Genomic DNA, 22,521 nt, shown 5'->3' with positions numbered 1-22,521 from the left:
CACCCCTCCCCCTTCTTAGTAGGTGCCACCGTTTTCTATTCCTCCCTCCCTCCCTCCCCACCTCACTCTCTCTTCCCCATGAGCTCATGTTGTGTTTGAAAAATTGTTTCTGGGACCAAGGCACACATGAATAGAATCAGCCTGCATCCATCGATATTCTATACTGACATTCAAAATACAAATGATAAATTCAAACAATTCTACATTTTTGACTACTCTATTGAATGTATCTAATGTTGTTTCCTTGGCGCTGTTCACACGAGCTATGGAGAGCTGTAGTGAAAGATCATCAAGGAAGTTTTGTAGCCATTGCGTTATGCTGAGGTTATGTGGAGGCTTGCATCTGGTCACTAACATTCTTTTTGCCGCAGTCAGCCCAGACAACCATGCTCGTTTCTGGGGTACTGTGAAAGTCAGTGAAGAGTCATCTTCAACAATAAAATACTGGGGAGATGGGGAATGGCAGCACCAACTATGCTCGACACAGACCTGGCAACCTGTGACCAAAAGGTCTTCACACTGGGGCAGTCCCACCTCATGTGCATGTAGGTTCCAAAACTCAGTGAGTGGATGGAATGGTGTTCATAAGAGCACATAGCAGTTCTTAACTGAAAATGTTAAAAAAATGACACACCAAATTAAACATTTTTTTTTTAGGTCACGAAGGGATAATAAACCTTCATCATTCATTATGTCTGAAAATGAATTAATTGTTTGATGAATGAATTGATGAATTGTTTCCCTCCCAAAGGAAGGGAGTTATTTCTAAATATTGGTGTTTGGGTATGCCATTGCACTTCCCAATTACCCAGTTCTTCGATTTGTTGCCAGGTCTGTATTGTGTGGCAGATGATTGGTCCTAACTGAGTACGGCACAACTTAGGAGATGAGGAAGAGAATATTATCTCTCAGTGTGAATGGTGACACTATATTTTCCTCATTTTCCAACCAAGAAAGACATTTATCTTGATCAAACTATTTCTTAAGTGGGCGGAGCACTAGAGACAAAGCATATTACTTGAAATTGGGTAAACCTAGTCCCCCAAAACCTTTGGATTGCTGGAGTGTAGTCATTTTAATTCTGGGACATTTCCCTTTCCATATAAAATTCAAGACTGAACTTTTGATATTTTCCCAGTACCCTAATGGCGTGGGCAAAGGAAGCATGCCAACAAAGTGATTGAGTCTAGGCAAGACATTAATTTTGACTTTTGAAATTCGACCTGATAAAGTTAATCTTAGATTAAACCATCTGTTGAGTTCTGCTGTAGTTTGAGCTGGGACTTGTTTGTAGATCTTCTAAACAAATGTATCTGGAAAGGGAAAAATGCGAAGGTGTTTAAAATGGGTCACAATTGGTATGTTCAATTCTATATTGAGATTGTACATTGCTTTGTTAAGTGGGAGCAGAGATGATTTAGTGAGGTTAATCTTATAACTTGATATACTGCTGAATTGTCTGAATATACTTAATACATTAGGGAGGGATTGTGATACATTGTCAAGGTACAATAATACATTGTTGCATTACAGCCTTATTCTAAAATGGATTAAATAAATAAACATCTTCATCAATCTACACACAATACCCCATAATGACAAAGCGAAAACAGATTGTCAGAATTTTTTGCAAATGTATTAGAAATAAAAACAGAAATACCTTATTTACATAAGTATTCAGTCCCTTTGCTATGACACTCAAAATTTTGCTTAGGTGCATCCTGTTTCCATTGATCAACCTTGAGATGCTTCTACAACTTGATTGGAGTCCACTTGTGGTACATTTAATTGATTGGACATGATTTGGAAAGGCACGCACCTGTCTATATAAGGTCCCACAGTTGACAGTGCATGTCAGAGCAAAAACCAAGCCATGAGGTTGAAGGAATTGTCCATAGAGCACCAAGACAGGATTGTGTCGAGGCACAGATCTGGGGACGGGTTCCAAAAATGTCAGCAGCATTTAAAGTCCCCAAGAACACATTGGCCTCCATCATTCTTAAATGGCAGAAGTTTGGAACCGCCAAGACTCTTCCTAGAGCTGACTGCTCGGCCAAACTGAGAAATCGGGGGAGAAGGGCCTTGGTCAGGCAGGTGACCAAGAACTTGATGGTCAATCTGACAGAGCTACAGAGTTACTCTGTAGAGATGGGAGAACCTTCCAGAAAAACAACCATCTCTGCAGCACTCCACCAATCAGGCATTTATGGTAGAGTGACCAGACAGAAGCCACTCCTCAGTAAAAAGCACATGACAGCCCACTTGGAGACTGCCAAAAGGCACCTAAAGGACTCTCAGACCATGAGAAACAAGATTCTCTGGTCTGATGAAACCAAGATTGAACTATTTGGCCTGAATTTCAAGCGTCACGTCTGGAGGAAACCTGGCACCATCCCTACGGTGAAGTATGGTGGTGGCAGCATCATGCTGTGAGGATGTTTTTCAGTGGCAGGGACTGGAAGACTAGTCAGGATCGAGGGAAAGATGAACAGAGCAAAGTACAGAGAGAGCCTTGATGAAAACCTGCTCCAGAGGGCTCAGGACTTCAGACTCGGGCAAAGGTTCACCTTCAAACAGGACAATGACCCTAAGCACACAGCCAAGACTTTGGGATAAGTCTCTGAATGTTCTTGAGTGGCCCAGCCAGAGCCCGGACTTGAACCCGATCTAACATCTCTGGAGGCCTGAAAGCTTGTAGCGTCATACGCAAGAAGACTCAAGGCTGTAATCACAGCCAACGGTGCTTCAACAAAGTAGTGAGTAAAGGGTTTAAATGCTTATGTAAATGTGATATATATATATATTTGTTTTTGGACCCAAAAATGTAAACCCTGTTTTTGCTTTGTCATTATCGTCACGTCTGCTTCTCTCCCGCCCTCCGGTGTACGACGTCGTCAGAGTACTAACCACCGGTCCTGGGATTCATCATTACGCACAGCTGGCACTCATCATTACGCGCAACTGTTAATCATTATGATTCACACCTGGACTCCATTATCTTCATCATTTCCTCCCCTTTATATGTCACTCTCCCAGGTTCACTCACCAGTTGGTATTGTTCTTGTGTATGTTAGTGTCATGTTCTTGGTTTTGTTGTTTTATTAAAACGTTTCACCTGCACCTGCTTGCGACTCACCGCCCCATCATTACAATTATGCGGTATTGTGTGTAGATTGATGAGGAAAAAATACAATTTAATACATTTTAGAATAAGGCTGTAATGTAACAAAGTGTCGAAAAAGTCAAAGGGTCTGAATACTTTCCGAATGCACTGTATGTCATCTGCATATAATGAGATTTGGTGGTCTGTGTCCTCAACTGATATTTGCTCTAAATCTTGGGATTGATCTATTGTTTTAGCTAAAGGCTCAGGTGATAGGGCAAATATGTGACTAGACGCTGGACAGCCTTGATGAGTTCCCCGTTTGATGTCGAACTGTGAGGAGCATTGGTTGCCCATCAAAGACCACCGCAAAGGGGTTACGATACATATTTATAAATATTTAGCCAAATACCATTCTTTCCATAGAATACCAGAGACGGTCAAAGGCCTGACTGCACAGGGGGATGGTATATTAGGAGTAATGTGCATTATACATATGAGACGTCTCAGACTGGCGTCAGACAATCTATGTTTGACAAAACCTGTTTGATCAGGATTAACTAGTTTGGGTAAATGGTTTCAAGACGTTTGGCTAGAACCTTTTACAATTTCATGTCACTGTTAATGAGGGAGAGAGGCCTATGACTTGAATAAAGAGTTGTGTCTTTACCTTCTTTATGTAACAGAGAGATAACTGCACTATTAACATCTCTATTGAAAAAGCCCATTTGAATAGATGTTTGTATCATTTCTAATAATATCAAGCCAAGTTCAGACCAAAAGGTTAAATAGAATTCCGGTTGGGATGCCATCCCATCCAGGGGATTTACCTCAGTTCATGTCTTTCAATGCATCGTGCAGTTCATTGAGCATTATACTGTAGGTGCATTTAGAGTGTGTATCATCGGAGGAGAGTTGCGGTAGATTCAAGCCCTCGAAAAAGGGTCTCTTGCTTTCAGCTGTATTTTGTACTTCAGAACTGTATACTTTTTCATATCAATTTTTTAATTGTAAATTGATTGATGGTGAAAAAGAGAACACGTCAGACTGAATGGAAACAACGTCAGCAAGACTATCATTATTGCGTAATTTACTAGCTAAGAGGAAGCTAGGTCTATTACCGTCCACATAATCAGTTTGGCTGACTTAATGAATTAGAAATTCTGCTCTTAATTTGAGTAAGGAATTTAACTAAGGATAAAATGAGACTGTTGAGACTTGTTCAAACCAGAAGCAAATGCTATTGTATTGTTTCTAATGAACCCTTTAATGGCATCCCCCAGGAATTCATTATCATTCACCAATTCTTTGTTGAGGAGGATAAATTCATGTAAATCAGACCTGAATTGATTACAGAAATCCATTTTTTTAGAGTGAGATTACTTGTGGCACAATTTGGAACATTGGTTATAGTTTGCATAAGTTTCTGTCATGATCAGACATAGACATACAGTACGTACAATTTCCACCTTTTGTACTAGATGCAATAACTGTGATGAAAGTAATATGTAATCAATCTATCCTTGAAAATGATCTGTGCCTAGCAGAGTAAAAAGTATATTCTTTCAGGTGTGGATTATGCACTCTCCATATTGTATCTACTAGTGTAACATCAGAAACCATATTTTCCTACGCTATAGTGGCTAGTGGTGCAGTACCCGATTTGTTAGATTTACACATTGTCGGGTTTATGGTTGTATTCATGTCACCACCTAAGACCATATGGAAATCTGATATTCCAGCAAGAATTTTGGATAGAGAAACAAAAAAACGAATAATCGTAAGCAATTGGGGGCATATGGGGGCATATGCAGAAACAAAAATATATACAGTACCAGTCAAAAGTTTGGACACACCTACTCATTCAAGGGTTTTTCTTTATTTTTACTATTTTCTACATTGAAGAATAATAGTGAAGACATCAAAACTATGAAATAACACATATGTAGTAACCAAAAAAGTGTTGAAAAATGTAAAATATATTTTACATTCTTCAAAGTAGCACCCCTTTGCCTTCATGACAGCTTTGAACACTCTTGGCATTCTCTCAACCAGCTTCATGAGGAATGCTTTTCCAACAGTCTTGAAGGAGTTCCCACATATGCTGAGCAATTGTTGGCTGCTTTTCCTTCACTCTGCGGTCCAACTCATCCCAAACCATCTCAATTGGGGTGAGGTCGGGTGATTGTGGAGGCCAGGTCATCTGATGCAGCACTCCATCACTCTCCTTCTTGGTCAAATAGCCCTTACACAGCCTGGAGGTGTGTTGGGTCATTGTAATGTTGAAAACCAAATGATAGTCCCACTAAGCGCAAACCAGATGGGATGGCTTATCGTTGCAGAATGACGTGGTAGCCATGCTGGTGAAGTGTGCCTTAAATTCTAAATAAATCCCTGACAGTGTCACCAGCAAAGCAGCCCCACACCATCACATCTCCTCCCCCATGCTTCACGGTGGGAACCACACATACGGAGATCATCCGTTCACCTACTCTGTGTCTCACCAAGACACAGCGGTTGGATCCAAAAATCTCAAATTGGACTCATTAGACCAAAGGACAGATTTCCACCGGACTAATGTCAATTGCTCATGTTTCTTGGCCTAAACAAGTCACTTCTTCTTATTTGTGTCCTTTAGTAGTGGTTTCTTTGCAGCAACTCGACCATGAAGGCCTGGTTCACACAGCCTCCTCTGAAAGGTTGATGTTGAGATGTGCCGTTACTTGAACTCTGTGAAGCATTTATTTGGGCTGCAATCTGAGGTGCAGTTAACTCTAATGAACTTATCCGCCGCAGTAGAGGTAACTGTTGGTCTTCCTTTCCTGTGGCCATCCTCATGAGAGCCAGTTTCATCATAGTGCTTGATGGTTTTTGCGACTGCACTTGAAGAAACATTCAAAGTTCTTGAAATGTTCCACGTTGACTGACCTTCATGTCTTAAAGTAATGAAGGACTGTCATTTCTCTTTGCTTTTTTGAGCTGTTCTTGCCATAACATGGACTTGGTCTTTAAATAGGGCTATCTTCTGTATACCACCCCTACCTTGTCACAACACAACTGATTGGCTCAAACGCATTAAGAAGGAAAGAAATTCCACAAATGAACTTTTAACAAGGCACACCTGTTAATTGAAATGCATTCCAGGTGACTACCTCATGAAGCTGGTTGAGAGAATGCCAAGAGTGTGCAAAACTGTCATCAAGGCAAAGGGTGGCTACTATATTTAAAATATATTTAGATTTGTTTAACACCTTTTTGGTTACAACATGATTCCATATGGGTTATTTCATAGTGTTGATGTCTTCACTATTATTCTACAATGTAGAAAATAGTTTAAAAAAATTATAAAAACCCTTGAATGAGTCGGTGTGTCCAAACTTTTGACTGGTACTGTAAATTTGCCAGAAAATATTTCTTTCACATAGGTATTCCTCCCTTCTTGATCATTGAAACTTGAGACTTCAACAATTACCACTTTTGTTTTATTATTAATTAACAGAAGAAAAGGCAGCCAACTTCAAGTTGTTGTTTTCTATTTTGCTTACATCCTCATCCTTCATTATATGAGATTCCTGGAGCATGGCAATATCTACTCCTTTCCTATTCACAATATCAAAACAACTAGTATGCTTTTTTTTCTCCTTTTATGCCCTGTAAATTCCAAGAAAGCACAGTTAGCTTAATAACGATTAAAAATCTGGAAAAGACTTTGTTGCAAATGTAATAATGAGTACAATCTCATTTTAAAGTAAATAAAAAGTAAATAGATGAGTAATCAATAATCAGCATAGAACACAGTACGTAAAAAAAAAAAAAAAAAAATACATTTTCCAAGAGCCCTCCCAGATCGCAACTCATATAAACATCCCCCTTTCCCTCCCCTACCCTCCCACTAAAAAGGGAATACTTGTGATTATATTGCAGTTGTATTAGACTTGTAATATCACAGCAATGATTGATTTAATTATGAGACTATTTGCCATATGTACTTTTTGTGTGTGTGTGTGTGTGTGTGTGTGTGTGTGTGTGTGTGTGTGTGTGTGCGTGCATATTATGTGTGTGAACCTGTTGTGTATTCAGTGGAGAGCATTGTCCCTTAGAGCTAGTCAGTGGGTCGACATCACATATACTCAGAGCACTAAACGAGAGTGACTGGCTATGAGGAGCAGAGGACACTGAGTCTGCACTTTCCGAGATGTCAAATAATTGCTGACACATGATTGGCCGGGGTGGGCTTTCCAATCCCCAATCCCATGATTAAGGGGAGAACATAAATATGCTTTACTCCCAGACTCAAGGAGGGTGGATTGATTATTCCCTGTGAGGTTTTTCCAAGGTCACTCTTGGTTTTCATATTGATGATGTACAGAAGGAGAAACTATAGCATTAGGTTACCTAGCTGGCGCAGTATTGGGCTATCATCCTGGCAAGCAGACTCTCTTGGCCTAATTGCCACAGACTGATCACCAATGGTCCTTAGGGAGAAAGTGAGGCAAACAAGCCACCTGCCATCAGTGATAATGTAGGCCTGATGCAAATCAGAGGCCTTTGGATTAAATTGATCTGGTGCCTGACCTGGACACCCATGACAAAGATTCTCTCAGGTAGGAGTGTATAATCTTTCAAATGCTTACACATAATCGCATACAGGGGTATACACTTAGTATACAAAACATTAAGAATACCTGCTCGTTCCATGACATAGACTGACCAGGTGAAAGCTATATGATCCCTATATGATCCCAATCAGTGTAGATGAAGGGGAGGAGACAGGTTAAATAATAATTTTTTAAGCCTTGCGACAATTGAAGCATGGATCGTGCACCATTGAGAGGGTGAATGGGCAAGACAAAAGATTTAAGCGCCTTTGAACGGTGTATGGTAGTAGGTGCCAGGCGCACCGGTTTGTGTCAAGAACTGCAACGCTGACGGATGCTTCACACTCAACAGTTTCCTGTGTGTATCAAGAATGGTCCACCACCCAAAGGGCATCCAGCCAACTTGACACAACTGTGGGAAGCATTGGAGTCAACATGGGCCAGCATCCCTGTGGAACGCTTTCAACACCTTGTAGAGTCCATGCCCTGACAAGTTGAAGCTGTTCTTAGGGCAAAAGGTTGGAGGTGCAACTCAGTATTAGGAAGGCGTTCCTAATGTTTGTAATACTCAGTGTATATTGGGAGTGTCAGACATTTAGTAAAATACAACTCTGAAACTAAGAAGTAAATTCAGCACATCGGGTTTCCTATGTACTTGTCAGGCAAAACCTGAAGAAAAAAACCTTGTATCTCATCACCATCTAACAAAGTGGGGCTTTGATACCAGACACAGCTGACAGACAGTGCCACTCCGCCTCCAATACCTCCTCAAACTGGCCAGGTCCCGAGGTACAAGCCTGTGTTAGTAGTAGTGACAACAGGACCTTTGACCTTTCGCATTATGCATTTAGCAACATTGGTGCAGGAATCTATTATTCAGACAGATAGAGGCCCTGATCCAATGCTTTAAAAACATAGCCTGCCTGCCTTCCTTCCTTCATTCCTTCCTTTCTTCTTTGAGGTAATCCCTGATCTAACAAAAATTGCTAGGTGTAAGCAATGGTTCTATCCCATAGCTTCCACCATTTCACCCATATCAGATCACTTATTTCTCAAATGAGGGTGGAAGGAAGGATGCAGAGGTAGGAGGCTGATGGCTCTGTTCTGTTCAATGTCCTGGCTCGAAGTTGACTACTTCAGTCTAACCGCCCCTTTTATGAGCACAGCAGGCATCAATATTGATCGGTGATGCCTGGCAAGGGGCCTGGATAGTCTGGCTAAAGCAAAAAATCATTTGTTTTAGGTCTACATGATGAACATTTTTATTTCACACAAGCAAATGAAGATGGCGAATCATTACTATTGATTTAATAATATTATAATATGGGTATAGGTATCACAGGAGATTGGTGGCACCTTAATTGAGGAGGACAGGCTCGTTGTAATGGCTGGAGCGGAATGAGTAGACTAGTATCAAATACATGAAACACATAGTTTGATGACACTCCATTTGCTCCATTATGAGCGTCCTCCCCTTAACAGCCTCCACTGATAGGTATAATATTARWKAKWCACASYKACACACACACACACACACACACACACACACACACACACACACACACACACACACACACACACACACACACACACACACACACAAACACAGGCAGGGAACCAGTACTTGTAAGGTGTGTTTAGAGATGGGAGGGGAGGCCATGCTTACATTCCAGGTGTTTTTTCTTGGGTGCTGTCTGCTCATGAGTGGTGGCTTTGCAGACAGCTCGAGCAACCTCCGATCCCGTCAAGGTGTATTGCGCCGCGGCAATGCGGTCCGTCAGCGTCTGCCCCGACATCTTCTCTCCGTGGCGTCAAACCTCACGAATCAAACGTCAAAAATGGTCCCCCCCCAAAGCACAACCAGTCGTGGTATTCCAGACTGCCCTTAAAAATCCACTGGGGAGGTGGATATAGGTAAAAAATACTCTCAGCCTAGATATGGGGAAATGTTCTGAGATCGGAAATGAAACGACAAATTGAAAAGGATGCTTGACAAATAATAATGACAAATACGCTTGCGTCGTGCTTTCCTCTCGAGTCAATTTACTGATAGCCTATGCCTTACTTAGCCCTGGCCCATGCTATATGAACTCAATTTGATAAATGAGATTGGCCTATTGGCTAACAGAGGTGCAATTTATCCTCAATATGCAATACAAAAAGGCAAATCGAGAGATGAGGTCGATTTATTTTCTATGATACCTTCTCGTTGTAATTGTCTATAAACGGGTATTTATTTTTTGCAATGTTTGATTTGTATAATTCTACATTAGTAATAAATGTTTTACAATTAAATATCCGTTCAATTACTTGTAGGTTATTCTATTCTAAAGTCCTTACTGTAACGGTTTGGATGGTCTCCTCCTTATAAAATGATGGTTCGCTGTGGATGATGCTCGACCGACAACGCGTCCTTCTCTCTTCCAGCGAAGGACTATATTCCTCGCCAAGGACCCCAGTTTTTCAGCCAACTATTTCGCCTCTCAATTTATGGGCCATTAAATAACAGTGGCGTTCTTTCCTCCCAGTGATCCACCGTTCACCACCGACGATGCTTGAAACTGAGGAGGTGGATTTGCCTTGTTTGTTTATTTATTTATTATCTCACTCCTCCCCCTCGTCTGAGTCAGATGGCACGTCATTTAAGAACCCAGTAGGCTAGTAGCAGCATCGATATAATCAGCGGGCTGCATCCCAATGGCGAGGCGAGTTCTTAAAGGGGACTACAGAAGCCAACGATGCAACTGATAGGCATGAGTAACCAACAGCTGATCTAGCCAGTGCTGGAGAATGATTTGGAAAGCTCCCTGACTCAACTATATTGTGTTGTATTACGCTGCTTATTATGCTTTCATATGTAATCCCCTTTGGAAGTCTGTTTGTCTTTTCCTCTGGATTCCCTGAGAAGAATGGTTTGTTCACAATGATATGTTTGCGCATCTATTGGTGATGATAGAGAAACCTTCAAGTATTTATATTAGAACCATTTCAGCTCCATGGCGCTGTCCATAAGTGCTGCCCAGTCTATGGATCTCAAACCATTTCAGCATCATGGCGCTGTCCTCAATTGGTTTCCACCAAAAACACCTTCCACCAAGAAGACCAGCATCCCAGAGTCGCCTCTTCACTGTTGACATTGGGACTGGTGTTTTGGGGTAGTATTTAATGAAGCTGCCAGTTGAGAACTTGTGGGGCTTCTGTTTCTTCAAACTAGACACTCTAATGTACTTGTCCTCTTGCTCAGTTGTGCACCGGGGCCTCCCACTCCTCTTTCTATTCTGGTTAGCGCCAGTTTGCGCTGTTCTGTGAAGGGAGTAGCACACAGCGTTGCACGAGATCTTCAGTTTCTTGCCAATTTCTCGCATGGAATAGTCGTCATTTCTCAGAACAAGAATAGACTGACGAGTTTCAAAAGAAAGTTCTTTGCTTTAGGCCATTTTGAGCCTGTAATCAAATCCACAAATGCTGATGCTCCAGATAATCAACTAGTCTAAAGAAGGCCAGTTTTATTGCTTCTTTTTTCTAATGATCAATTAGCCTTTTAAAATGATAAACTTGGATTAGCTAACACAACGTGCCATTGGAACACAGGAGTGATGGCTGCTGATAATGGGCCTCTGTACACCTATGTAGATATTCCATAAAAAATCAGCCGTTTCCAGCTACAATTGTCATTTACAACATTAACAATGTCTACACTGTATTTCTGATCAATTTGATGTTATTGTAATGGACAATTATTTATTTTTTCTTTCAAAAACAAAGACATTTCTAAGTGACCCCAAACTTTTGAACGGTAGTGTATATATATTTTTATTGTAGGCTATAAGGACTAATAATACTAATAATAGCCTATTTATAATTGTTTTTAGCTTAAATGTCTAGGCCTAGCCTTCTCTGGTTGCTTGTAAGGTCAGGTGCAGGCCTTTTATGAGATCATCTTTATGACACCTGTCACGCCCTGACCATAGAGAACGTTTTATTCTCTGTTGGTTAGGTCGGGGTGTGACTAGGGTGGGTTATCTAGGTGATTATATATCTATGTTGGCCTGGTATGGTTCCCAATCATAGGCAGCTGTTTATCGTTGTCTCTGATTGGCGATCATATTTAGGCAGCCATTTCCTCATTGTGCTTTGTGGGATCTTGTCTATGTATAGTTGCCTGCGAGCACTACATTCGCGTCACATTTTCGTGCTTTATTGTTTTCTGTGAGTTTCACGTCCAAATAAAGAGGATGGAACTATACCACGCTGCATCTTGGTCCACTCATTATAACGAGCGTGACAACACCACCAGGTGTCGAATTTATCGTCCCCATTCACTTGTCCATATTTTGCTCATAAGACGTTTGTAGTCTACTTTGATCTAATGTTTTTTAACAAGTGGAGCGAGATATTGAAAATAACTTACATTCCATGCTTCCGGAGTAGGTGGAAAGCAGGTAAAGCATGAAACCTACAGTATACAATGATTTCCAAAGTATTGAGACATTGAAATATTTTTTGTTGTTTTCACTAAGTACTCCAGCACTTTGGATTTTAAATGACACAAAGACTATGAGGTTTAAGTGCAGACTGTCAGCTTTAATTTGAGGGTATTTTCATCCATATCGGGGAACCATTAAGAAATTACAGCCCTTTTTAAACATATTCCCCCAATTTTAGAGGACCAAAAGTATTGGGACAAATTCACTTATATGTGTATTAAAGTAGCCAAAAGTTTAGTATTTGGTTCCATATTCCAAGCACAATAATTACATCAAGCTTGTGACTCAACAAACCTGTTAGATACATTTGCTGTTTGTTATCTTTGCGTTTCAGATTTTTGTGCCCAATAGAAATTAATGGTAGAAAATGTATTGTGTCATTTTGGAGTCACTTTTATTGTAAATAGAATATGTTTCTATCTTTCTAATATGTTACCCATGCCATCAAAAAAGTTTACTCAAGTTTGACAAGAAGCACCTGGATGATAATCAAGACTCTTGGAAGAATGTTATATGGACAGATTATAAAAAAATATAACTTTTTGGAACCATTATGTCTGGTAAAAAAACAAAACACTGCATTCCACAGTAAGAACCTTATACTAAGGGTCAAGCATGTTCTTCCTAGGATCCTGCTGTCATGACTTTTCCTCCTGGGTGAGGATCAGAGAGGAAGGGGGGGGGGGGTTGGCAAGTTTTATGATGGTCATAAATACCTTGCAGGAACGCTCTCTCCCACTCTGCAGAAATGGAAGTTAAAAATCCCTTTGTCACATCAGAGAGATTTTGCAGTACTGTAACATCAAAAGGTTGGACATTGAAACAACATTTCAACGGGATGGAACCGCCCTCTAAGGCGAGTGCTTAAAAGTACTTGCTGAATAATTAACATATTAGACCAGGTTGACCGACAGCGTGAGCTGAAAGGTACGAAATGGTTAGAAACTCTGAAACTTTCAACAGAGAAGAAAATCTCTACCAGACCAGAAAACGTGAAGCGGTGGCTACACGGCTGAGAAATGGTTTAAAACTTCATTTCATTGCATCATGTTAGTAACCAATGTACAATCTATCCTGTGTGTGTGTTTATTTAATTCTGTGCGATTATTTAGTTAGTTAGTAAATAAATAATTAAGCCAATTTGTGTATCGCTGATTCATGATGGAGACTAGGGTTCTTGCAGATTTGAAGTCCACAACGTTCAGAATGAGACTGACAAGGGAATAATGAGAATTAATGGATGACTGGTATGATGATATATTTATATCCTTGGAGTTAATTCGGGAAATGGTAACTCATTAAACAAACTTTTTCCGTGGTGCCCCAAGATTGCTAATGAGATAATTGTGACATGATTAATTTAATCATCGGAATAATTAAACATAGTTCATTGATTTGATAAAATAATCACCATCGCATTAATGGTACCAATGTCACGACACTGCCTTTCTAGGGAGTTTTTCCTAGCCACAGTGCTTCTACATCTGCATTGCTTGCTGTTTGGGATTTTAGGCTGGGTTTCTGTATAGCACTTAGTGACATCAGCTGATGTAAAAAGGGCTTTATAAATATATTTGATTGATTGAAGCATGGTGGTGCCATCATCATGCTGTGGGGATGTTTTTCAGTGGCAGGTACTGGGATACTAGTTAGGATCGAGGCAAAGATGAATGGAGCAAAGTACAGAGATCCTTGATGAAAACCTGCTCCAGAGCACTCAGGACCTCAGACTGGGGCGAAGGTTCAGCTTCCAACAGGACAATGACCCTAAGCACACAGCCAAGACAACGCAGGAGTGGCTCCAGGACAAGTCTCAGAATGTCCTTGAGTGCCCAGCCAGAGCCCGGACTTGAAGGAAGAATGGGAGAAACTCCCCAAATACAGGTGTGCCAAGCTTGTAGTGTCATACCCAAGAAGACTCGGGTCTGTAATCGCTGCCAAAGTTGATTTAACAAATTACTGAGTAAAGGGTCTGAATAGTTATGAAAATGTGATATTTCAGTTTATCTTTAATAAATTTGCAAAAAATCTGTTTTTGCTTTGTCATTATGGGGTATTGTGTGTAGATTGATGAGGGGAAAAAACTATTTAATCAATTTTAGAATAAGGCTGTAACCTAACAAAATGTGGAAAAAGTGAAGGGGTCTGAATAATTTTCAAAGGCATTGCATATATATAAAGAACAGCCAGGCCTCAGAGGCAGCACGGGACCAGGCTAAGATTGTCCACGAGGATGACTATTGCATTTGTAAGTCCATACATTAAGACCCCTTTAGTATATGGTTATGTTTAACTGTGTACATAAAATGAAACAAATCTTTACATTTTATTCTGTCAATCAAGAATGTTTCGGCCTTTAACGTACTTCCAATGCCTCAACATGGACAGTCATTACAGTAAATACTAAAGTTGTGAGGAAAATGTTTGACAGACACAAATTCATGTTCATGTCAACCCTCTCTCCTGCCTACCACCGTACATATTGCCAGAAAATCTACCTCTCAGCCACAGGAGAAACCATGCAAGCGCTCCCTCTTTGTGAGGATGTTTTCATGCTTGAGGAAGACTTCCAAAAAATCCTCCTGCTGCAAGACCTTGTAGAGGAATGTATTAGTCTTATTATACTAATGTTATTGTAGTTTGTCTTTTCGAATCTATCCAATATCATATTTCAGAAAGTGGTGGATGTAACTGGCCAAAATGTGTGGCAACATTCTAATTATTCATTCTATTAGTCATGAAGCCAAAATAAGCTCAAACTACAGTTTCTGTCCCCAACCCTATATATGAAATTACACATCAAAATGGCACAAATCAATCACACTATTTATGTACAATGTGAGAGAACATGTTAAAGGCCCAGTGCAGTAAAAACAGATTTTCCTGTGTTTTATGTTTCCACACACTTTCAGTGTGACAGCGGTTTGAACAGACTGAAATATCAGCCTGTTCTGGTGGGATAGTTTTGTTCTGCCTGGTGAATAGACTAATAAGAGAGTTCCAAACCTCTGCAAATAACAGCTAGCTTTCAGTTTTCCTCTCTCCACTCAGACGACTTCCAGACAGTCCTAGCAAAAATTATTGCTTGAGAAATTGCTCTTCGCCAAGAAGCTATTATTATTTTTTGACAATTTTAATCGAAAACAATCACAGTAAGGTACTTAATTGCTAAACAGAAATGTGATATTGAGATAAAAACAGCTGCACTGGATCTTTAAGTGCTTTCCACTCTATGATGCTCAAAACAATTCAAATAACATGTCTGTCCATGGTGAGGGTGAGACCGAGACACACTGGGCATGTGGATCTCATGAAGTCTTTAATTCAGTAAGTCACAACCATATAGAATTGCACAGCATCTTCACATTGTCCCAGAGGGCTTACACAAACTGTCAAAATCAGTCTTCACAGCTGCCCTTTATATACAAATAATTAAAAGCCTTTGAAAAGTAAAATAGTCATAAATACAAAAACAGAAAACAGATGTATTTTTAGTTCCATGGTTTATGTCCCTAATATGTTCCATTATATACAAGATTAGTTTTATTCACTAATGTTTTTAATTAATATATATCGCCTCGGAAAATACATTTCCCTCTGTCCCTCATGTTCACGTCTTGATAAGGCCCTCTAAAAAGTCTTTCTCAACCATCTCCTCAATGTTCTGCCGTGCCCGGCTCCAGAACACTTTTTGGCTCTCCAGCTTGCCCTCCTTGTTGGGGAAGGAGTGGCCAGAGTGGCTAGGGGCGGCGTTGTGGGTAGGGCCATTGCGGCTGCTGGCCTTACTGTTGAACACCTGACTGAGCAGGTTGAAGAAGGGGAGGAGCTGCTCCATGCTGCGGATCATGTAGAGTGTCAGGGTGAGGTGGCCCGGTTCCCAGGACAGAGTACGCAGGGAACAGTCCTCCTCTGGGTTCTTCTATGGACGAAGGGATGGAAACAGACAGTTGTGACTTTATACAGCTATGAATATATTATATGTACACTACCGTTCAAAAGTTTGGGGTCACTTAGAAATGTCCTTGATTTTGAAAGAAAAGCAAATTTTTTGGTCCATTAAAATAACATCAAATTGATCAGAAATACAGTGTAGACATTGTTAATGTTGTAAATGACTATTGTAGCTGGAAACGAAAAGGACAACATCCCAGAGTCGCCTCTTCACTGTTGACGTTGAGACTGGTGTTTTGTGGGTACTATATAATGAAGCTGCCAGTTGAGGACTTGTGAGGCGTCTGTTTCTCAAACCACTTTAATGTACTTGTCCTCTTGCTCAGTTGTGCATTCATTTCTCAGAACAAGAATAGATTGATGAGTTTCAGAAGAAAGTTCTTTATTTCTCTCCATTTTGAGCCTGTAATCTAATCCACAAATGCTGATGTTCCAGATACTCAACTAGTCTAAAGAAGGCCAGTTTTATTGCTTCTTTAATCAGAATAACAGTTTTCAGCTTTGCTAACATAATTGCCAAAGGGTTTTCTAATGATCAATTAGATTTTTAAATAAACAAACTTGGATTAGCTAGGAGTGATGGTTGCTGATAAATGTACTGTAGATATTCCATTTAAAACAATCTGCGGTTTCCAGCTACAATGGTCAAATACAATCATTAACAATGTCTACATTGTTTTTCTGATCAATTTGATGTTATTTTAATGGACAATTTTTTTTCTTTTTCTTTCAAAAACAAGGACATTTCTAAGTGACCCCAAACTTTTGAATGGTAGTGTATGTGCTTTGTTGGTGTGCCATTATCTGACTGGATTGTCTGCCAGAATCTTTCTAACAATTTGTTTAAAAAAATTAATATAAGTACAAAACCTGCTGGAACACACTGTCCAGGCTACAGCTGACATTTACATTGCTCAATTTCATTTTTGTTGTCACGTGGCGAAAACGCCCTAGCGCTCTGATTGCCTCAAGGGTGTGAAGCTATTCCTGACGCTCCTCCAAGATTCTACATGTTGAATCGTGAAAGACTGCCATCACTCTCGACCACCCGGCAGGTGGCCCCTGGAACACACCGTGTGGACTGCAGCTGATGTTCGCCCACTGATAGCCTTCAGAAAAGATTTTCAGCCTGCTGTGTCCAGGCTCTTACACTACTGGCCTTAGGGGTACAGTAAGTTGTACCAAATGTCAGTAATAGCTAAAGTTACCATGGTCATTGGTCACTTTTGCTAATGTGGGTCTATGTCCAGCCTTGCTGGTAGACCAGAGCGGTTACCTTGGCTCGTTTCCTCAGCAGCTTGGCTAGTCGGACAACATAGGGTTTGAACTCTCTCTGGTGGGTCCCCTGTCGTCTCACCTCCAGGCCCGAGTCATCAGATGCCTCGGGGATAAAGGCCCAACGGTACCTGGGAAAGAACACAGCCAATGCCCAAACATTACACACACAAACCTTTTCACACTTCTGAGCAAAAAACACACAATTTATGATGGAAAGGACAGGAAAATATATGAGCCATCACTGAATGGTTTCATTCAGTACGATAGTGTGAAAAGGCTTGAGGACCTCATTGGGTAAAAGTGTTGCAACATAGATTGTGTTTCATAACACATTAAAGTACGTGCTTAAACCTTTTATACCTTCCAAAAAAATCTAAATGAAATAGTGCAGTGTGCACTACAGTCTTCAGATAATTGTACTGTATGTGAGTGTATGAATCCAGGCACGAGTAGTGGGTTAGTACACACATCTGGAACTGGGGCAGGCTCTCTGAGGGCAGGGCCAGGGCCAGGTCCAGCAGTTTGCAGGCAGACAGGTAGAGGTTGAGCCAGCGCTGGCTGTTGTAGGAGGTGGAGAAACCGTTCCCTCCAGAGTAGGTGGTCTCTAGGCCAGCCACCGATGGACCTGACGTCCTACAGGTCAAACCCAGACGGAAACATGACCAATGCATACACACAGCATAGACTCAGACAGTACGGACCAGTTTCCTGGACACAGATTAAACCTAGCCCTGGACTCAAATACACTCTCAACAGAGAATCTCCATTGAACGTGCTTTTACATTTCAGGTCTATTCGTAATCTGTGTCCAGGAAACCAGCCCTACGAAGTCACCCAGGTTGAAGATACACATTGGTAGTGGATGTTTCCCCACCATACAATCTAAATCGCGTTGAGCACCTGAAAACTCGATAAATCCAATCCATCATCATCAAGTCACATTTCTATGGCAGGAAAAACACACACTCTCATTGTCATGTATTAATCAATGTCCACTCCCATTTGGTGGATTGACAGTTACCTTGACATGTCCTCGTCTGCAGTAAGCTCCTGCTCCATGAGTAAAAAGACCTGAACCTGAGAGGGAGGAAATACATAGGTAAGTAAATAGGAGAAAAGCCACACAATGTTCGGATTATATATAACAATCTATTATCTTGGTCGACGATTTTATAGTACAGTAGTTTGAGACAAAGGGGATGATAACCAACTCAGCAATCGAAAAGTATTGCAAGAATAACAGTGGGGCTTACTTATCCAATCAAGACACTCATTACTTTTTTTTAAAAGCCTTCATTATCCTGGAAATTCTATTGAAATATTTATAAACAGCAGGACAAACAAACGCAGAGGTGTTTGGGCTTGGCGTAGGCCTTCATCAGGCTGTTCATCAGCAGTTGTCGCTTGTGTGTGTGTGAGACTAAGTGCGTAAATTTTTTGTGTGGTGCTAGTTTGTAGCGTGCTCTAGTGTCTCTCACCAGTTCAGTGATCATGGTGGGCCACAGTGAGGTGAGGTGTTGAGGAGACATGCGCAGCAGTAGAACTCTGAAGAACAGGAACACCTGGGCATGGAGGATGGGCACCTGGGGCAGACGCAGACTCTCCACCAGCCGCTCTGATAGGGGAAACACACACACACACACACTCATAAGTCAATACTCCATCGCTGTGTGTGTGTGTGTAAATATTTGAAAAAAGAAGAATGTGTGTGTTTATTTCTTAGTGGTGTGTGTGTGTGTGTGTGTGTGTGTGTGTAAGCGGGGGTATGTGTTTGTGTGCATGCCTGTCTGCATGTGCGTGTTTACCCTGTATGTCAGGTAGGTATTTCTGGTACTGGTCCACCTCGCTGCTGTAGATGGTGAAGGCCAGGCGTTTGAGCAGCATGGCTCTCTGCTCCAGCTCTGCGTCTCGGTTAGAGAACAGATTCAGAGAGCTGCTCTGAGCCACCGCCACACGAGCTGCAGACACACGCGCGTTAACTGCTACACTATAACAGTTCTAATATAATATCTACCCATATATTTACCTGTACAGCTCACATACAACTATACACAGAAATTATATACACACAGAAATTCTCATTTAGAAGAATCGGCCTACTCAATTATACTTACTCATAAGATCTCTAAACGTGGTCTTGTCGTGGGTCATAAGATGATCAATGATGGCTCTCCAACTGGAAAATACAGGAGAGGACGTCAGATAGAATCCTATTATATGAAGCGCATATAACAAAAATACATGATCCCCGTCCCCCATCGTTCCCCTCCCCCACACACACACACTCAACAATTCTCAACTCACTGGCTGACACAGGAGGAATCCATCTGGAAAAAGGTGTGGTCCATGAAAAGGTCGAAGGCTTCTTTCTTCCAGGCCCGCCGGGTGTACTGGTACCCACTCAGGCTGCTCAGCAGCTGGATACACGCCCGGTAGCTGGGGGCGTTGTGGGCACTGCCAGGGAAGAGGGCACAGAGACACACTGCACATTGGAGATAGGACCCAGATTTAACCTGACCAGGAAATACTAGGCCCTAGTTATACAGCTTGGGAGTGTTTCCTTGGCAGATCCCATGTGCATGTTATTTAGTGTAACTGAGGACCTGGGCATGCTCTAGGCTCTAGTGAAGGAGTGTAGTGTATTGGCTGGTCCATCCTTACCTGTGGTTGCGGAGGTAGGGCACGACATAGTGCATAATGTTCACCAGTAAGGGGATCACCCTCTCCTTCTCATCACTGTAGAACACCATGTCTAGGAGATGGGCCAGCACCTGACAACACACAATCACTACTCTCAATACTCTGCACTGTTCAGATAGGATACATGGCAACAGCATACTACACTAAAAAGTAATATCAAACTTAGCACATTGCAATATTGCTTTAAAAGATACATCCTTGCACTACAGCAGACATAAGCCGACCAATAAACACTAATGCACTGCAACGAGTAAACGGGTCACATGAGAGTGACATAATCCTAAACAATGGAGGGAGGTCTGTTTATAACACTAAAGCAAGAGAGGCACACTTAGTGCCTCCAGTTTCTATCTGGCTTCAACAGCGACAGTGTCCAAGGAAGGATGTATTGTTTTGCTAATAATGATTGAGGTTGGGCCTGGGGAAGGGAGAGCTGATCGTAAATCAGCTGAGTGTGAGTAGACTGTGTGTGGGTCCTAATAGCAGAAGCAAGGCTGTTGGTAGCCGTGAGTGGAGAGGATGCACAGATGGACTGCCAGACAGTACGCTTGGTGTTTTACCTCCGCTAGCAGTGTGAGGGCGTGAACGCTGTACACAGATGGAGTGAAGCTGGACGCCTCCATCACTGTGAGCATTAGATCTGAAACACACACGCCATTAGTGACAGATCATACGCAGCACACACACATGCAGACACATGCTGTTCGTGTGCACGATCAAATATCCACACTAAAAGAACGTACCCCTTTGAATGCATTCCCAATACATTGGGTCATTCTAAGTGGTATGATAGTGTGGATATTGAAAACACAGCCATACATTCAGTCACCCAAGAAACACCTCTAATCTGCACATTCCCGATTAAGGTTGTGTTCATTAGGGACCAAACGGAAGAAAACGGACTGAAACAGGGAGGGACTACCCTGGACTTGTCCAATAAGAATCCTGTGCCCCAATGAACACGAAGCTGACGTATTGTACACAACTAGCACAGACAGCCAGGGCCCTCTCATCGCTCCTACCCTCTACGTCTTGCTCCAGGCTGGTCCCGTCCACCATGATCTGTGGCGAGGCCTTGACCTCCAGGTTCCTCCTCAGCCAGGTGGTCTGCTCCAGAGAGGAGCCTGCGATGGTCCCGATGGCCTCCACCACCTTGTGGGTCACATCCTGCACACACACACACACACACACACACACACACACACACACACACACGGACGGAGGATGAATAATCATACTGGCTTCATTACAATAACCATACTACTTAAATAAAATGCATGCTTCAATCTAATCGATATGCTGGGGTAAATAATGGAACGCAACTCTTGAATTGAATTTATTTGGGTAAAAACATATTCAGCAATAGGTACATTGTATTCCCAGAGGACAGCACTTAAAAGTATTATTCAAAACACTTGATTCCAAAGTGGTCCTCGACGGGGCGTGGTCCTCGATTAATATTATCTTAAAGATAGAAGAATAGTGAATCCTTTTGCATGGGACTGAGGCTTACCTGCAGCTCCCGCTGGTCCTTCTTGCTCTCTAGGTTTGGGTTCTTGAGGATGAACTCATTCAGAACTCTGGGGAAGAGACAGACGAATAGGTTAGTCTGGTGGCTGCGTATGTAAAAGGGTAGATAAGGGGAAGAGAGTGATGGTGTAAGTGAGAGAAGTCAGTGTCTCAGAGAGCGTTGTAAAGCGCAGTCATACCAAAAACTACAAAGTAGTAAGGAATCGCAGAGCTCTCCCCCTTCGTGGGTGTAGCTTCCAAACAACAGGCTCACAACGTCACGTTGGATATTAGCGTATCCAGCACAGTGTCAAAGCTAGCTTGCAAGATTCTCCCTCCTCCTCCGACTTGATTATTAGCTAATTATAAACGGTGTGGTTCGAGCCCTGAATGCTGACTGGCTGACAGCTGTGGTATATCAGCTGCTCAATTTACTTTGGTAAGCAGTTTATAATAGCAATGAGGCACCTGGGGGTTTGTGGTACATGGCCAATATACCACGGCTAAGGGGTGTGTCCAGGCACTCTGCGTTGCGCACAAGAACAGCCCTTAGCCACGGTATATTGGCCATATACCCCACCTCCTCGGGCCTTATTGCTTAAATGTATCCTTGTGTCTTCTTCCCCTTATTGAAAATGACTGGTCTTCGGTAGCTTGATCGCTAGAGCCTTGCATACTTTTTATTTATTAAATGTTTTTATTTTACGAGGCAAGTCAGTTAAGAACAAATTCTTATTTACAATGACTGTCTATCCCGGCCAAACCCGGATGACGCTGGGCCAATTGTGCGGCGCCCTATGGGACTCCCAATCACGGCCGGATGTGATACAGCCTGGATTCGAACCTAGGACAGTAGTGAAGCCTCTTGCACTGAGATGCAGTGGCTTAGAACGCT

At 41.8% G+C, this 22,521-nt stretch overlaps 2 protein-coding genes across 2 annotated transcripts in view; both read right to left on the bottom strand.

Moving 5' to 3' along the window:
- Window positions 1–10,297, bottom strand: part of snap91a (synaptosome associated protein 91a) — a 67,199-nt gene extending 56,902 nt beyond the window's left edge. The window contains 1 exon segment of the mRNA XM_070443838.1: window positions 9,368–10,297. Coding sequence (XP_070299939.1) covers window positions 9,368–9,497 — 130 coding nt within the window. The 5' untranslated portion in view covers window positions 9,498–10,297.
- A 5,193-nt stretch (window positions 10,298–15,490) lies between these two features.
- dop1a (DOP1 leucine zipper like protein A) overlaps window positions 15,491–22,521 on the bottom strand; it is a 42,134-nt gene continuing 35,103 nt past the window's right edge. Inside the window, exons 35-46 of the mRNA XM_070443837.1 lie at window positions 21,631–21,697; window positions 21,140–21,284; window positions 20,678–20,757; window positions 20,079–20,188; window positions 19,722–19,871; window positions 19,532–19,593; window positions 19,223–19,375; window positions 18,896–19,032; window positions 18,439–18,494; window positions 17,886–18,050; window positions 17,416–17,545; window positions 15,491–16,107 (exon numbers count right to left, since the gene is read on the bottom strand). Coding sequence (XP_070299938.1) covers window positions 15,799–16,107; window positions 17,416–17,545; window positions 17,886–18,050; window positions 18,439–18,494; window positions 18,896–19,032; window positions 19,223–19,375; window positions 19,532–19,593; window positions 19,722–19,871; window positions 20,079–20,188; window positions 20,678–20,757; window positions 21,140–21,284; window positions 21,631–21,697 — 1,564 coding nt within the window. The 3' untranslated portion in view covers window positions 15,491–15,798. The remainder of the gene's footprint in view (window positions 16,108–17,415; window positions 17,546–17,885; window positions 18,051–18,438; window positions 18,495–18,895; window positions 19,033–19,222; window positions 19,376–19,531; window positions 19,594–19,721; window positions 19,872–20,078; window positions 20,189–20,677; window positions 20,758–21,139; window positions 21,285–21,630; window positions 21,698–22,521) is intronic.

This window comes from Salvelinus sp. IW2-2015, linkage group LG6.1 (assembly GCF_002910315.2).
Source record: "Salvelinus sp. IW2-2015 linkage group LG6.1, ASM291031v2, whole genome shotgun sequence".
NCBI lineage: Eukaryota > Metazoa > Chordata > Actinopteri > Salmoniformes > Salmonidae > Salvelinus > Salvelinus sp. IW2-2015.
This window is presented reverse-complemented; position numbering and strand designations above follow the sequence as displayed.